General features: G+C 37.2%; 1 protein-coding gene across 1 annotated transcript in view; it reads right to left on the reverse strand.

Annotated features, from left to right (window-relative positions):
• NIBAN1 (niban apoptosis regulator 1) overlaps window positions 1-18,113 on the reverse strand; it is a 55,632-nt gene that overhangs the window by 4,018 nt on the left and 33,501 nt on the right. Inside the window, exons 6-12 of the mRNA XM_081946850.1 lie at window positions 8,769-8,884; window positions 8,477-8,581; window positions 7,215-7,377; window positions 3,403-3,590; window positions 2,545-2,706; window positions 1,871-1,981; window positions 1,105-1,212 (exon numbers count right to left, since the gene is read on the reverse strand). Of these exons, the coding sequence (XP_081802976.1) occupies window positions 1,105-1,212; window positions 1,871-1,981; window positions 2,545-2,706; window positions 3,403-3,590; window positions 7,215-7,377; window positions 8,477-8,581; window positions 8,769-8,884 (953 nt within the window). The remainder of the gene's footprint in view (window positions 1-1,104; window positions 1,213-1,870; window positions 1,982-2,544; window positions 2,707-3,402; window positions 3,591-7,214; window positions 7,378-8,476; window positions 8,582-8,768; window positions 8,885-18,113) is intronic.

Below are 18,113 nucleotides of genomic sequence, written 5' to 3' on the forward strand. Positions count from 1 at the left end.
TAATGGCTAATTGGAAAATAACACATTTACTGAAAAAAATAATAACCTCTAATACAGGTGAGGTTTATTAGAATATCTGAGAGTGAAGGTGTCTTAATCTATCTCTGCAACAAAATGAATTTCACCGGGAACTGCCACAAGTAAGCACAGTAAAGTCCTCAGGCACTGGAAAGACAATGTGGTTTGCAAAAATATTATGAGTACAGAATATCGGCACATTCTTCATTTACTAGGAAAACAGATAGATTTCTTTATTCTTTTGCCAATCACTCTTTGATGCATCAGGAATGTGGCTATCAATTTTCTAAATGGGTAAAATATTTTTTCTAATATACAATATCTATATTGATTAAAAAAATCATGTAGCCTTTTGCAAACTGCCCTCCTCTTTCTCAAACTCTGAAAACCCATTGCAAGAAGATGCCAAAAATACTATGTACATGTTTATGTCTTTCCATCTGTTTTTAAAATATCTCACTCTTACATATATCTGTTTCTTAACAGAATGTCCATAAGAAGAACTGCATGAATTAGTTTTTCAAGTAAACATAACACATGCTTTATTAACAGGATTATATAAATTCTAACTCATTTTTATTAGAATATGCAAGGGGTTCTTTGCAACATCTTATCATTTTGCCCTTTTAATTATCTTTTCATATTTCAGAAGAATACAGATCCTCTCCAAGGTCCCCTTCAATTCTTATATTTTATGATTTGTTCTAACATGAGGAACTAACGATATCCTGCGCCCAATATATTCCTTTGGCTTTCAAGGAAAAAAAAGAAAAGACTAGCTTTTTTACAACAACCTTGGAGTTTTAGGAAGAGAGATAGGTTTAAGAAAAACCTGTCATATGTAATCTAGATCAGTGAAAATCAACAGGATTTAAATTAACCATAAATCCTACCAGTTTGATCCATAAATCAATGGATTGGCCCTAAGAATAACTAAGGCCAACTCCAACTCACTGTTGCTGTCTTGTCTATCATTTCATTTTGACAGACTTTAAAACTAAAGAACTATTGTCTGCTGACATTATTAGAATTTTAGTTTTGATTTGCAAATACCTTTGAGTCATATATGTCAGTATATTAACCTACCGGTTTACATGTTGAAGCCAATGTCCGCTGCAGTGTGGGCAGAGTGATCTGGATCAATGTATCCTGAAATATCCTCTTCCGGATAGTACTGCTGTCATAATCATATTGCTGCCATATAAGTTGTGTAAAAAGAAGAATCAGGTATGAGATTTTGGAAAGCCAAACACCTACTTCCCAACTTCCTTCCCTGCTAATGTACACTAAAATCAAGCATAAAGCCAATAACTATCTCTAAATATACAGATATTTATCTGTAGGACCAGAGAAAACTCGATGTTATCTTTTTTATAAATATATAATTTTTTACTAAGGAAGTTTTCAACAGAATAAAAACAGTACTGCAATTTGAAAATTGAAAGAAAATAGAAAAATAATAATTAAAGAAGTAATGAGAAAAGTAGAAAAGAAAGAAAAAGAAAAAGAAAGGAAAGTTACAAAGATCTTAAGAATATAGCAAGTTACTTCCTTGTAGCAAACCTGGAATAAACTTATTTATTCCTAGTGTTTTTATTTGTTAATTTATTCATTCATTTATTCTTAATATTAGATCCAACTAGGTATATGGCATTGTATAAACAATAAAATGCACACATGCCTTTTACGTCATCTTTCTAAAATGTGCCTCTATGGGTATCTGGGTTGCGGTTCCCAGAATTCCCAGCACGTCTAAATACATCAGGTTGGCGAACTGTCAACCCTACAAGGCAATAACATTACAACCCAACATTCCTAGTTTGAGAACAAGCAAAAGAAATAAATACTTCACCTTAAGAACACGAAGTTTGACTTTTTCTATGGCTGTTGCCGTTTTGGTTATGTCTTTGGAGTGATTTAAACCCAGTAGCTGCTCAAATGTATATACTGCATTTTCCAGAATCTAAAAACAGATTAAAAAATAGTTGCCTTATTTATTTTCTTAGTGCAGTCCATCTGTCACTCAGATCTGTCTCTTTGTCAACATCTGGCTGTACGTAGAAATATTTATCTATAAGGCATGTTGGCAATGTTTTTTCTTCTTATTGCAAATAACTTTGTCTTTATTAATTATTCCATGAATTTGTTTGTACACAAAGTTATAATGCACAGGTTTTTTTGTTTATGTTAGTACATTATATGAACTCATGTATGAGATTTTAAATCATGCTCAAAAAAATGTGGCTTAGCATAATCCACAAAACAGTTATGGTTTATATAATCAGAACCTTGCCAGATGGAAGTGAATCTACCTTCATGACTACGTGATTGAGAGATTTGATTTAAGGAGTATTGGTTATATATCTAAAGGGAATTCTAACTTGCATTTAGAAACCCAAATCATTACAAATCAAGAAAAGAAGTAACCAAGTATTGGTTGGCAAATAATCCAAACCTATATTAAACTCCTCAGAAGATCAGCCTGCATATTGCTGATGATCAAAGTATATATAAATCCTATCATACCTCCTGCATTACATTATGTGTCCTCTGGATAACTAAGTCAATGTTGTGGAATTTGAAGCGGGTCTTGAGATCCTGGAGTTCCTCTTGAAGAAAATTGACTTTTAGATAGGAAGGCTCCATTTTGACAGAGTCGTATGGCAGGTTCATCAGGTGATTCACATTCTGTCAGAAACACAGATTGGGAAGGAAGTAGATTTTCCAGTAGAGGTACATTTAGTGTCCATTCAAAAATTAGAAGGTTGTGTAACCTGGTAGTTACACAATTACAGCAGCCTTTAGTGTCATATGGTAAATGAGAAAGATTTCTGGAGTTTCTGCTGGCACTCCTCAGTAAAAAGGAATGATTAAGCTACCATGGAAGGAAAGGGAAAGGAAAGAAAGCAATTCCTGAATGGTATCCTCATGTTACATGGTTGACTTGTATCTTCTGTTGTGCTGCAGTTTATCTATATTGTCTATATATTATTTACATCTAAACATTACCTATATTTTTGTAGGCTATTTTGTACAGCATTTTCTTTCCTTTCAATCATGTTGTTTCTGAGATTTTCATGAGAATTTGATTGTTTAACAATAAACAAAAATATGACAAGTCCAGGTTATGGAATGTAGTTTACCAACTTTTATAATCCTGCTCTCTACATTTCGGGTGAGACAGGTTCTTCTTATTTTTAATGTACAGATAGAAACTAAGAGATAGTTATTTGCCAAAGGCAAGAGTATGGGATCTCACTCAGATTTGAAAACATCTGACCAAGATAAAACTATTATGCCTCAGAGGATAAACTGAAAGCTGATGACCCCAAGTGACTCCCATCCATGCAGAAGGCAAACAATTTAGTAACATGGCTTCCTTACCTCATTTAGTGTTGCAACATCATTTGTTGCTTGAAAGGTTTGGCTGATTGCGTTGACTTCCTTTTCAAACAGCAAACAGATTTCAGTGAATCCAGAGCTCACTGGCCCCATGAGCTCCTCTAGTACAGAAGCTAAAAAGGGCTGAATACTTTCACTGCAACAGATCTGGATAGGTTCAGTTATGCTCCCTGAAGATTTAAGATAAACCTGAGTTGAACTCTAAGAAAGAAGACTTTAAACAAAAATGGCCATCTTATATAATTTATTATACGTACTTTACTTACTTTACTTTTATTTAATTTATAAACCACACCCTCTCCCCGAAGGGACTCGGGGCGGTGTACAGTCATATTACACCGCCCCGAGTCCTCCCTTATTGTCCAATACTGCAATCATTCAGCAAACATTTGAATTTACAACAGCACTGAAAAGGTAGATTTAGAACCAGTCTTCAAACTTTTAGCATCCCTGCTAAACACCTATTGCCAGTTGGATTGCAGGACTGGGACTACTTATGTATGCATGTAGACATCATATTGTAGAAATGCAAACTTTATGAGTTGGTACATTTACATACTAGCATACCATTTAATTGAAAAACATAATAATGGGATTATTTCACTGTTAGACAATACAAGTATAATATAAAACCACCAGCTTAAATATGATTAATGCAATGATGCTGTCCTACTATGCAATTACATTTCAGAATGAAGAAAATACAAGATACTTTCTCTAGAAAGCTGAATGTAGCTGGTCACTTCAACAGATTCCCGATACAGAATAATTTGCACCAGGCTGAGCCCACCTTGCATGTCATATTAGAATACAGTATTGGAAAATCTGATAGTATCAGAATCTAACCAGTTCTATCACTGTGCAAGCTTTGTTTACTTGAATTAGAAATAATTAATTTTTGATTGATTGATTGATTGATTAAGTGTCATCGTTTTCAACTCCCAGTGACCACATAGAGAGTTTTTCTCCATGGTGATCTACTCTTAATCTGCTCTTTCAGGTTTCCAACCAGTATGCTCTTTGCTACTGTGTCAATCCACATAGCTAATATTCTTCCCTTTTCTTCTACCTTTTCCAGGATTAGAGACTTTTCTAGAATCTGGGTCTTTGCATAATGTGTCCAAAATATAATAATCAAAGTCTTGTTTTTTGTACTCAAATGACAACTTTGAGTCGATTTGTTCAGATGTCCTTTGGTTTGTTTTCTTGGTTGTCCACAGTATTCTCAGGAATCTTTTCCAATACAAAAGTTCAAAAGCATGTATACTCTTCCATCCTTCTTCTTTAAAGTCCAACTTTCATTTTCATAGAGAAGAGGTCCCCAACCTCCGGTCCATGGACTGGCACCGGTCCGCAGCATACCAGCAACCAGGCCACACAAACAAGTGAAGCCCCATTCATGGGATGCAGACAGCACACAAAACCACGTCCCCTCCAGTCCGCAGAAAAACCTCTCTCCATGGAACCAGTCCTTGATGCCCAAAAGGTTGGGGCCACTGCCATAGAATATCACAGGGAGTATCGCAGATTCTGATCTTTACAGTATAGACCAGTTTTTCTCAACTTTGGGAGCTCGCATCATGTGTGGGCTCCAAATCCCAAAATTCCCCAAGTAGCTTGGGAGTTGGAATCTACCCAAATGAAAGCTACCAAGGTTGAAAAAAACTGGTATATAGACACATCCAGGGACGTGCGGTCAGGGGAGGCAGGGGAGGCAGAGCCTCACCACTCTCATCATGAAAATTTAAAAAAAAGGGGAAAAGCGAAAAGGCGCTGAGAAGCCTTCTGCACACGTGGTCGGGAATGGGAGCATGTTCATGTTGACTCAGGAGTCAGGAAGGAGGGGAATGGGACCACATGTGCAGGAGGCTCCTCTAGCCTCAGCCTCCCTCCTGCGCACGTCCCATTCCCCGCCTTCCTAAGTCAACATGAAGGGGATCACGGAGCGTGAGCCGCAGTCCCGTGGAGCGCGCTCCGCGGTCCCCTTCATGTTGACTCAGGAGTCAGGAAGGAGGGGAATTCCCCTCCTTCCTGACTCCTGAGTCAACATGAAGGGGATCGCGGAGCATGAGCTGCGGTCCCGCGGAGCGCGCTCCGTGGTCCCCTTCATGTTGACTTAGGAAGGCGGGGAATGGGACGTGCGCAGGAGGGAGGCTGACATGGTCCCATTCCCCTCCTTCCTGAGTCAACATGAAGGGGACCGCGGGTCACGCTGATGACGTCACCAGCCTCACCAGTCATAAACCTCACCGCACGTCACTGGACACATCCCAGTATTTGACATTTTTTCCAAGGCCTTCATGACTGCTCCACCAAGTGTTAGTCTGTGGTAAATTTCTTGACCATATTGTAATATCATTAAAACAGCTATAAATGTTGGGGTTCACTCATCGTAGAGATACTCCATAGCAGGTAGCTAACACCCTTCTTAATGATATTACAATATGATAATTAATTATTTCTAACTCAAGCTAATAAAGTTTGCTCAGTGATGGAACTGATTTGCAGATTCTGCTACTATGAAATTTTCCAATATTCTGACAAGACATGCAACCAGGGTGGATTTGATTTAAATCATGATTTAAATCACTAGTAAAAAGGCTTGATTTAAACCAACTCGATTTAGATCATAATTTTTAAAGAGCAACTGTCACCTCTGTCCCGCAGCAGCTCCTTCTCTGACCTGCTGTTGACTCAGCAACAGTCCCAATATTGCAGAATATACAGCCTCATGCTACATAACTAAGTTACATTTCATGCTGAATAAACTAAATTATTAATGTACCTTAAATAGAAAACTATCTTTAGATCTATTTTAACTCAAAAAGCATTTTATTAAAATAAATTTGATAAAAATAAAAAAAAAATGATCTAAATAAAAAAACATCAATTTTTATCCACCCTCTATGCAACCCAGTTTATACTTTTTAAAGGAAAAAAAAAGCCCTAATTATTCAATGAGGCTAGTTCTGATAAATGTGCACAGAAATGCAGGCCAAAACTGGAAGTGCTATTGATCATCTTCATTTGTACTATATTGTTTATAGGTTTTGGTTTTTTTTTTTTGCTTTTTAACAAAATAGAATTAGATCATTTATAACAGTGATGGCTAACCTTTTTGTTGTCGTGTGCCGAAAGTGTGCATGTACGTGTGACAGCATGTGCGCATGTTCCCACACCCATAATGCAATATCCGTGACAGCCCTCCCATGTGCCCCCCTTCACATGCACCCGTGACCCCCTCATGCATGTGCGTGCATCCCGCCCGTGCCCCATTTTGGCCTTAGCAGGCCTCCCTGCAGCCTCCTGGGACCAAAAATAGGCAGTGGGAGGGCGTGCTGCACCCCCCACACTCCCCCTCCCCCTGCTCATGCGTGGCAGAAACCCAATAATCAGCTGGCTGGCGGGAGGCATGGGTACATGCACAGTGGAGCTGAGCTGGGGCAACAGCTCACGTGCCCACAGAGAGGGCTCCGCGTGCCACTTGTGGCACGCGTGCCATAGGTTCGCCATCATGGATCTACAATATTAATCATGCATTTGTTGCATTCACTTAAACAGGGATTTCCAATTGTTCTTTCCATCTCAAAAGAAACAACATGCAGTGTGAACATATTATGAAATAAGCTTAGGCCCATGACATATAAATGTAGATATGCTCAAAAGGGGCAAATGTAAAAAAGTCTGACAGAACTTTCTCATCGCCATAGGGAAATTAGTATTGTCAACTGATACTGTGATTAATAGATGTAAAAAGGAAATATACAAATGCTAATTTGTGACATTCAATTTACCTTTTATTTTCGTAGCCAGAAAGTCTTTTGAAGTCACAATCTGGTCTATATTTGAACGAATAGTTCCCTCAAGTCCTCGAGTGGCCTCTTTGCATTCTTCTTTCAGAGCACGTAAACCATCTGATACCTGATCATGTACCAAATGGTATGTTTCTTCTAGAATCTATAACAAAAAGCATGAATGAAATCATTTGCCAGCCATGCAAACCAGCTCCAAACCAGCTTCATAAATTAACCATGAGGGTAATGATTGCTCTTGTAATTAATATATGTATGTATGTATGTATGTATGTGTGTGTGTTACAACCCCTGGTATGCCCAAATATGGGAGGGAGCTCACTACTCCCCCTTTCTGTCATTCGGCTCATTACAGAAGACCATCCAGGCAGAAAACCATATTTTTATTTTTATCAGCACAAATACAACACACACACACACACACACACACACACACACACACACACACACGAAAGTATAAAGTAGAATCACATATTTTGTTAATACAGGAAGTCTTCAACTTTTGACCATAATTGAGTCCATTTCTGTTGCTATGTGAGACATTTGTTAAGTGAATTTTGCCCCATTTTACAACCTTTTTTGCCACAGTTGTTAATTGAATCAGGCAGTTATTCAGTTAGTAACATGGTTGTTCAGTGAATCTGGCTTCTCCATTGACTTTGCTCGACAGAAGATTGCAAAAGGTGATCACATGACCCTGGGACGCCGCCTAGCATGTGAATTTTGATCATGTGACCATGGGGATGCTGCAACGGTTGTAGGTCATAACAGTCATAAGTCACTTTTTCAGTCCTGTTACAATTTTGAATTGTAACTAAATGAACTGTTGTAAGTTGAGGACTACCTGTAATCTTTGTCTCTCGGGGGGCTATTTCCAGCTGCAACATCTCTTGATAGATACTAGTCTCCAGATTAAAGAAAGAACAAATGGTTTGGAAATATTTAGTGAAAAGAAGTCTGAGTTTTGCCATTTGCTAGCAAGGAACATCTTAGAGGAGTGATGGTTTTAATGTTTTCAGCTAATTATATTTATAAATAAGCTGCTTAAATTTGAAATACTTTTTTTTTTTTAAACGGTAACATCAATCTTTAAAATATTCTACTTTTCAAAAATGTGAAAACAGACTCCTTTTTTTCAGCTCAAGTCTTATTGCCTTCATATACACATGAAAAGAAGTAGTTGTTATCAACATGTTTTTTTTAAAAAGGAACTTTCTGATCAGGAAATACAATATAGTACTTACACCAAACCATGCTCGCTTTCGGTCATTTCTTTTTCCTTTCATCTTAGGGAGGACCATGCTCTGAAGGCTAGATAGGAGTTCCTCCATCACAAGGTTGCTAAGAATCTGAAAAGAGATAACATTTAATAATTTTTTCTTTAGCCTCAAAAGCACAGAAATTGGTTTGACCTGAGAATGGTTGACAGGAACATCCTTTTCATAAAAATCTTTCCATAAAGAATGGAGTTCTGTCAAAAAGAATGGAAGACTTTTCATAACAGTTTTCTATACCCACACTTCCCAATGTAAGTACCTGATTTTCATTTCCTATAATTATTTCTGACAGCCCATAATGGCCTTTCTCCTGACGGAAAAACTGGACAGCTTCTAAAAATGCTTGGCTTTCAAAGGAAGGCTGCTTGAAATGAGCTGAAAGACACAAGAAACAACCGATTTGGATAAATAAATGTGATGTTGATTTTCTTTCTCATAGTGTTTTAAAGAAAATAAAAACCTTGAATGCTTCTTTAGCTATTCATTCTGGATAGCAATAGCACTTAGATTTATATACCACTTTACAGTGTTTTACAGCCCTGTCTAAGCGGTCAGCATATTGCCCCCCAACAACCTGGGTCCTCATTTTACCAACCTCAGAAGAGTGGAAGGCTGAATCAACCTTGAGTCGGTCATGTTCGAACTCCAAACTGTGGGCAGAGTCAGCCTGCAATACTGCATTCTAACCACTGCACCATCAGGGCTGCTATTTGGAGGATTTTTTTTTTTTTGTAGTTACAGTACTTGTTTTTTCAGTTGCTAAATATGAAATAATTTTGATAGGCAAAGTCTATCATGAAACTAACCAGACAAGTAATGTACCATGCCATATGAAAGCTCAGGCTTGGCATCTTGCACCCATGTTTAACTTGTCATTTGTGTATGAGAGCATCTCTCTAGCATTTTCTCTAAGACATTTTTTGTTCTAGGAAAGCTTTAGGAGCAAAAGCCTCACAGCAGCCCACATTAAAAAGATGCTAATATTAATATATCATTTGATCAACTTTTATTAGATTTGAAATTTATTGTTTTAATTGCACTAAGATGAATTGTCCTGATAAAGTATATAAGGCTTGAGACAACCAGACAGATAAAAAAAATACCTTTCTGACTACCTGGACCAGAAATCAACATAGGTATCTTTAATTTGACCACTATATAGCTGTAAACTTCCAAAAAGTCCTCAACAAAGTAATGGAATAATTCTAATAATACAAGAAGAAGAATGCATTCTAGGAAGCAAGTACATTTCTGTGTAAACAAGTATAAATTGATACAGGTTGGCACAGAAATCCAAAATTTCATTTATTTATGGCATCTATTTATGGCAGTGACAAGGAGCTTTTCCACACTGTTTGAATCCTGCACATAAACTGGTTGTAAATGAAATAAATTGAACAAATGCCTTTCTGGATTTCCTCTATTTTAATGATATTCACGTGAGGGCTTGTTATTGCCAGTTTGTACTTCAACCAGGAAGGTTCTAATTCTTTCTGGAACTAGAATGGGAAACTTGAGAAAACTCTGGTCAGTTTCATCCAGTGTGTTTTTTAAATGAAACCATCCTTTCTCTGCTGACCTCTTTAAAAAAATTCATAAAAGTGATTTCTCTGATCTGCTACTAAACCTATAAAAAGAAAGGAGAAAGGAATTCTGCCTTTCACAGCAAGTAATCCAGCACAAATGGCCATCAAATGCAGAGAATGGGTTGTGGAAAGCATGCCTGCTAGAGTACACATCAGTCAATTTGATAGGAGGCCTTTTTTGAGGATGGAATGAGGTTGAGCAAGTGGACTGGATTGTCCCACTTGAATCGTAGAGGAGGAGAAGTGTTACTTTTGTTGCAGCAGAACCAGAAAATTCAGATGAGTATCACCTTCCCAGAAGAATAGGGGCAGGCAGAAGATGACATCATCATCCATCCCTTTGCTCCCCAAACAGTAATGGAGCTCATGCTGAGGCAAGCAAGAAGTACAGATCAGCCTCCAGAACAATGTTTCTCAACCTTGGCAACTTTAAGTCCTGTGGACTTCAACTCCCAGAATCCCCCAGCCAGCTGGCTGGGGAATTCTGGGAGTTGAAGTCCACAGGACCTAAAGTCACCAAAGTTAAGAAACACTGCTCTAGAAAAAGATCTTAGGGTCAAAGTGGACAACTCAATCATTTCATGTTTGCAAGCCTTAAGAAAACGAGTGAAAATATAATAGTCAATACTGCACAAATCTATGATAAGAACACATTTCAGAGTGTTGTGTAGCTGCACTTAAAATAAATTCTGTAAAATACGGTATATCTGCACGTATACATGAAAGGGCAATCAAAATGGTTAAGGAGTTTCAGCTCCCTACAAAGAAAGATTATTTCCCTTAGCATGAAGGAAGATAAGGGAAGATCTGATAAAGGCATATAATATCATGAAAAAGAGAGAAAATGTAGCTAAAGAACATTGGATATTCTTTGACAGTGCTAGGACTCCGGTTCATGCATTGAAACTTATTGCAGGAACATTTAGAACTAGCAGAAGAAACTACTTTTTCCTAAAGTGCACAGTTAAACTGCAGAATTTGATACTGACCATTGGGATAATAGAAATTTGGATCATTTTAAAAAGGCACTGGACACATTTGTGAAGAATGAGACTATGGTGGTTACTAATTCTGATACTGGTTATTTGTTGCCTCTTCTGTCATAGGTAGTGTGCCATGAACACTATAAACAGAATGTAGGAGAAGACTATCACATCCATTGTTAAATCCTGCGAGGCAGACACACTCATGAAAAAGAATCGCATGGATTTCTGAAAAGGGTAAAAAACAGAACCTTGACAGCCAGCTTTAGAAATTCTCAGATTAATGTACACGTAGCATAAATAATCTCACGTTTCTTTGTCACATTTCTCTTCTTCCTGGGTTGAAATGTCTTTTTTTGCAATGATGCATTTGCCACTCCCAATTAGCTATGGGAAAGAACAGGGATGTCCCACATGGCTCCCACTGCATTGCCAGTGGAACTGGTAAGCAAACGTGAGATTTAAGTCTTATTTCTGGACTCTGCATCTCCACAAACATATAGCAAACACTCGATGTTTGATGCTGAAGAGGAGAATGGAATAGAATGGATACACATATGTACCTGTATACATATAGGTAGTCCTTGTCTTACGACCACAATTGAGCCCAAAATATCTGTGCTTAAGTGAGCCTGTTAAATGAATTTTATCCCATTTTATGACTTTTCTTCCCATAGTTGTTAAGTGAATCATTGCAGTTGATGTTAGTAACCTAGTTGTTAAGTGAATCTGGCTTCCCCATTGACGTTACTTGTCAGAAAGTCGCAAAAGGTGATCACATGACCTGGGACATTGCAACTGTCAAACATACAAGTCACCCAAATTTAGATCATGTGATCATGAGGATGCTGCAAAGGTTGTAACTATAGAAAATGGTCATAAGTCACATAAGTTTACTAAGTAAACTGTTGTAAGTCAAGGACTATCTGTATTAGGTTTGGGAGGGACGGGGCAGGAATGACTGGAAATTTCCACCAAAAACAGAAAAGAAATCAGATGAAGAGCCAGAAGCTTTAATCATTGCAGTGGTAGGACCTATTTTCAAATTGAACTGTGATTCCTAACCAGGACCATTTGTGGAGTGCTGATATCTGAACGAAAGAAGATACAACATGCTCATCCCTTCTGCTTTAGTCATTGTCATTGGTAATGGGTCTTCTCGTGCAACCACGTTCTTTCAGAGATAGGAGTAGCACCCTTCCTGAATCCTAAAATGGTAGTGGACCTGGGTTAAAGAAAAGTAGCTTAGTTAGAGGATATCATTTTTCACTCTCTGGGTTTTATGGCAGATTCTCAAACACTAGCAGAGCCAAAGACTCTTTTTACTTTCTAAAGGTTCCAAAGGAAACAGACTGATTTGAAAAGTTATGAGGCTCATAGCCTCAAAGGCTAAAAATATCAATTTTGTCAAGGCCAATAGAATCATCAAATACTACATTCACTTGATAGTGTAACTTTGGGTAATCAGAATGAATAAAGGTATTCAAAATGACTAACAAGCATTTGACAATATAGTACTTTTGGAATAATCCTTACCAATTGGGAATTAATTTTGTCACCACTGAATTTAATCCAAACAATCTTCTGTAACATTATTCTCTACCTCTTCTGAAAATTGGAATAATATCCCAAAACTAATCTTTGGAATAACAAACATGATTTATTGTTTCATTAGTTGATTCTAATAACCAGGGAACTATTAAAATGTATTAGATAGCTTTGCCTGCTATATAGCACAACATAATGACATCATCATTCCACAGGAATGAGACAATTATATTTTTTTCTTTTTTGGGAACAAACTATTAGCTTGATATAGTACAATGCTAGCAAACATGAGATTATTTTGTGGATTGTGGCATCTGAACCAGAATTAAGGATATTATCTACACAAAATACTTTTCTGTTCTAAATAGGAAGTTAATGAAATAGAAATATAGCTTCTTAAGAACTTATTTTTGCAAAACTTTTTGTTAATTAATTTTACTCCTCTATTCAATTTAAATCTGGGATGGAGGAATAGCAATGGCAATTATTAATGAAAAAAATTAGCCACTGTAGAAGAAAAGAAGGAAACTGGTATCAGAGTTTGTTTCAACTTATGGTTTGAGAGACACTATGATCCTAAGCTTCTATACCATGATCCTAGTTTGTTCACCCATGATGACTCTTTATCTTGTTATAATTAAGTGATAATTCTGCTGCATATTTGAAAGTGTCTATTGAAAAGCAAGAACTTTTAGTCAACCTAAAAGTTCCCAAGGAGATTTTCTTAGGATGGCCCATCAAGCAAAGTAATCAACTGATATGGTACATTAATGAGATTTCTCTCAGAGACACTGAACATCTTCTATTTGTTTTTGGTAGTAAAATAGTATTTTTCCTGTACAAAATCCATATGGATAAGCAAGGGATCTTTATTTATAATGAAAGTGAAGTATTCATGAAGTTTTCTTTGCACTAATACAGAAGGGGTTTGCTTTTATTTCTATAATTATTGTTGCTCCACTTTCCAGTCTAGTCTAGAATCCCAGCATTTTTTGGTGATATTTCAAGTACTAAGCAGACCCTGCTTAAGATATTTTTAGTATCAGCCAAAGTTGTCTAGAGGCTGCCATTGCTGTAACAAACATAAAGATGCCCTTGAATCAAGCTTAATGTTGGTAACTGCATTTATGAACTTTTCTTGCCAGTTTTGTGGAAGTAATTGCCACTGGATTCTTCAGGATATTTTTGAGTTTCCAGTCTAGCCCACAAGCTCTGGAATTCCTGGACAACTGAATGTCTACATTCAAACATGCATGAATATATCCCAGGTATCCAAAATAAATCAAATTCTCTCACAGATATGTGAGAAGTGATTATTGTAATATATAAGACTATGAACAATGCTTTTATGTTGTGAAACTTTTCTTGGAGACCATTTTCACAATGTAAATAGACAGATGAGCAGGAGAATCATGAGGTCTGGTCTTCAGCATGCAGCCAAACTCCCAAGAAATAATAGATAAATAATGCAAACTTAAGAAAATTTTCATTTGGTTTCATTCCGCTTTGGTTTCTTTCCAGCTAGGAAAGACAATAGATTTGAAGATGAAAGTAAAAGTCTGAAACTTGAATCCAATGTTATTGTAGCTTTCATGGTAGTTACCTTAGAAACCTTCTAAATTGCACATATCAGGGAAGTTTTTTGAAGCAACTTTGTTACCGTCCTTTTCAGAGGGAGACCAAAATTTCAAAACAATCACCTGCAGAGATGACTGCAAATTCACCCAAAATTATTTTTTAATAATCCTTCAGATGTAGTCAATCTATTAATATCATGCATTTCAGTAAATTTCAGCAGATCCAAGCCATGCCAGTTACAGATCCTATCTACAGTATATCCAAGTCTTTGCTCTACCATTTATTATAAAAACCATATCAGCATGCACACCGCTGAAGAGTAGAATCAGATAGCAAATAGGACAATACATCGCAAATAGATTTAATTCTCTCCAATGACAAAAAGCCAGGAGAATCCCTTCACTATGCCCAAGATCACTCTGGCTAGTTCAGGAAGGGAAGTATTTGTTTGTGAAAAAAGAAGATCAACAAAGATGATTAGGGGACTGGAGACTAAAACATATGAATAGAATAGAATAGAATAGAATAGAATAGAATAGAATAGAATAGAATAGAATAGAATAGAATAGAATAGAATAGAATTCTTTATTGGCCAAGTGTGATTGGACACACAAGGAATTTGTCTTTGGTGCATATGAAGAACGATTGCAGGAGTGGGTAGGATTAGGGATGACATATTAGCAGTGTCCCAATATCTAAGGGGCTGCCACAAAGAAAAGGCAGCCAACCTATTCTCCAAAGCACCTGAATGCACGCAAGAAGCAATGGGTGGAAACTAATCAAGGAGAGAACAAACCTAAAACTAAGGAGAAATTCCCTGACCATAAGAACAATTAAACAGTGCAATGACGCCTTCAGAAATTGTGGGTGCTCCAACACTGGAGGTTTTCAAGAGCAACTACTTGTCTAAAATGATATCGGGTTTCCTGCTTGAGCAGGAGTTTGGACTAGGAGACCTCTAAGGTCCCTTCCAATTCTGTTATTCTGTTTTTCTGTGAAGTCCAGTACCCTCCCGATTTTATCTTGAATAGAGACTGATTGGGGACCCAAACAAGATCACCCATTGCAATATCAGTTCCTCTCCAAAATCCTGCTCTTCTCTTCCACTTTCTTTCTTCTGATTTACAGAACATTCGAAAAATTAGAACTTTCTTTTGGTCTGTGTTTCATCTTAGCTCAGTATGATGTAGTCACGTTTACTTTCTTATGTCTTTTCTGGTAACTAATTAATCTTTCAGAGGCTGGGTTTCATTTTAAGCACTTGATCAGCCAACACTAAAAGCATTAACCTTAAAAATAAATGGCAAAACAGCCATGAAATGCTTTCCAGCTTTACAAATGTCAAAACACAATACGAACATCACAGAGGAAGCAGTGGTGCAACCTGTTGGGGAACTTTCAAATAAGAAGGAAAACTTTAATCCACGTCTGTGTAACCTAAACCCAGATGCTTAGACAAATAGAAATAGAAAACACTGGGCTTTCTGTCTAGGTCTCTCCTCCATAAATGAACCACTGTGTGAAATAATAAGTCCGGGTTTAAAAAAAATAAGCCTTGCTCGGTTCTGCTGTTTATTTATCACATGGAAATCTGGATGACAGGTCTGTGGCTGTGCAGATCCATTTTTCCTGCTCTTCAACCTCTCATCTTCCAAAATGCTACAAGAGGAGAAACGACTAGGTTATCCAATAGATGGGAGTGTCCAATTACTACACTCCTGCAGTAGTGAGAACATTATTTCCTCCATTGTATATAGAAAGACTATTGCAAAACTCAGAGCTTCCCGAAACAGAAGAGGCAATGTTTTTGGGTTCATGAAGCTACTCCCATAATTCTGGAGAAATGAGAGCTATGAGCTGGCATTTAAACATACAACTGTCTATTAATCTTTGCTTCTCAGCAGACCATGCCAATGTTGCAAATATTGACCGAAAAAGTAGTGTTTACTCCTGTTCTTCATTCTGTCTGCCCTCCCCTTTTTATTACTAGTTCTCTCTGAATAAGAATCATGATGTCCAGCAAAAATATATTAAATTTCTATATTCTTGGCTCCAGGAAATCTAGAGTAATAGGATAGTTAACTAGTTATCACTTTTAATATAATAGTCTAAGGGGTCATAGCAATAATTAGAGATAATCTATTGATTTATGTTGGAGCAGATTTGGAAATTTTCAGATGGTAGGAGTGATGATAAAATGGCTTCTGTGTGAATCTTATCAAGTCATGAAATTGCTACTCCAGTCAGTTCCAGAAAACAAATCAGTTTCTTATCTCGAGCCCCAAAGGCTTGTGCTTTGCTTCACAGTATCCAATTTAATTTTATGATTAAAGAATACTTTTAAAAAGGTAGTCAAGGACATAGATTCTGACTGGCACCAACAAGCCATATATTCACAAGTTGCCTGTTCAGGATGAAGAAGACTGTATCAGGCCACTTTCAACCTGGGCAACACAAACTGTGCTAGTTGCTCTGAAATCAAGGGAAGAAGTGACAAAATACAAATAAACTCAGTTAAAAGAGACATAGATGATGAATCACCAAACCTATGCACTGCGGTGTTTTCAGATAACACAGTTCATCTTTGGAGGAACTATTAATCGGATTGTGAACTATCCATGCACCTCTCACATAGCAAAAAGGAGATGAAGTGCCTCAACTATACAATAGAACAACCATTCCTTTCTCTCTTAGTCAACGTGCTTGCAGTAGTATCAATGCCCTCCAAATATTAAACAATGTATTATCTTTTAAATACTATTTTATAAGGGCCAATGCATTTCCCACGGACTATCTAGTGATATTTGCAAGAGTCACTTAGAATGTATGTTATGGTTTCCATACTGTAGATAAAAAGTGGTAACAGATTTAGCTGCTTCACAGCACTTAGTAAGTTAATAGCACAGGCAAAATTTGAATTTCTAATTTGGCGCTTAGTCTCCATGCTATACTAGCTCCTTAAACAGCACCCCCCTTTTTTTTAAAATTCAAACTTTGGTAGTCAGCTCATTTCCGTGCTTAAATCATGTAAACTAGATAAGCTATAAAAGAGGAAACAAGAAGACTAATTGTATTTCATAGCTCTGGCCTACAGGCTTTGTTGCTTCCATGTATGATGCCATGAACTTTTCTTGTACCTCTTGGAGCTCAGGCTATAGCATGGTATCCTTGTAGTTAAACTTTGTAAGTTAAAGACATCGTCTGCCTTTCCCCCAAAAAAATTAGAAGCCTAATTTGTCCTATGCAATTAGATTGGGAAGGGAGCACGGTGGCTCAAGGGGTTAGGATGTAGGGTTGGAGATTAGCAAACCCACATTTGAAATTTGAGTGCTGCTGCAATGGTGGAGTGAGCTCCCAACATTCGCTGCAGCTCCTTGCACGGACATGAAAGGAGTCCCCACAGGTGTCTCTCGGGAAATGGTAATGTCATTGGTTAATCTTTCAACCTGCAAGCATGTTGAGCAGTCCTTCTGACATAAATAGGATGGGTGATTAGGGAGAACAATTCGAAATTTTAAGATTTTGTACTCTAAGGAGTCCTGTTAGGAAAACTGAGAATCAAGAATATTGTTTTTTTTTTTTAAATCAATGTTTTACTCTTGTAGAGGGAAGTTTGAAAAAAATAGTAGGAGAAACTATGGAGTATTTGGCAAAGGATGCAAACTCCAGTTATGTACAGTCTCATACATTTACAAAAGATTATTGTAGTTGAGGATCCAGCTGCATTATAGAAAGTCTTTGCTGCAATCATTTCTCCTGCAATCATTACTTTTTTAAGGGTAGTGTTCTGAGGTTTAATTTTGAATAGCAGCTTTGTAGTTCAGCATTTGACTACAGTTTGTTAACCTGGAAGGTTGATTAAGAGCAGATTTTTGGAGAGCTTGACTTTTTTTTTTTACATAAGCTTCA

Source organism: Natrix helvetica, assembly GCF_964273705.1.
Source record: "Natrix helvetica genome assembly, chromosome: 3".
NCBI classification, from domain to species: Eukaryota; Metazoa; Chordata; class Lepidosauria; order Squamata; family Natricidae; genus Natrix; species Natrix helvetica.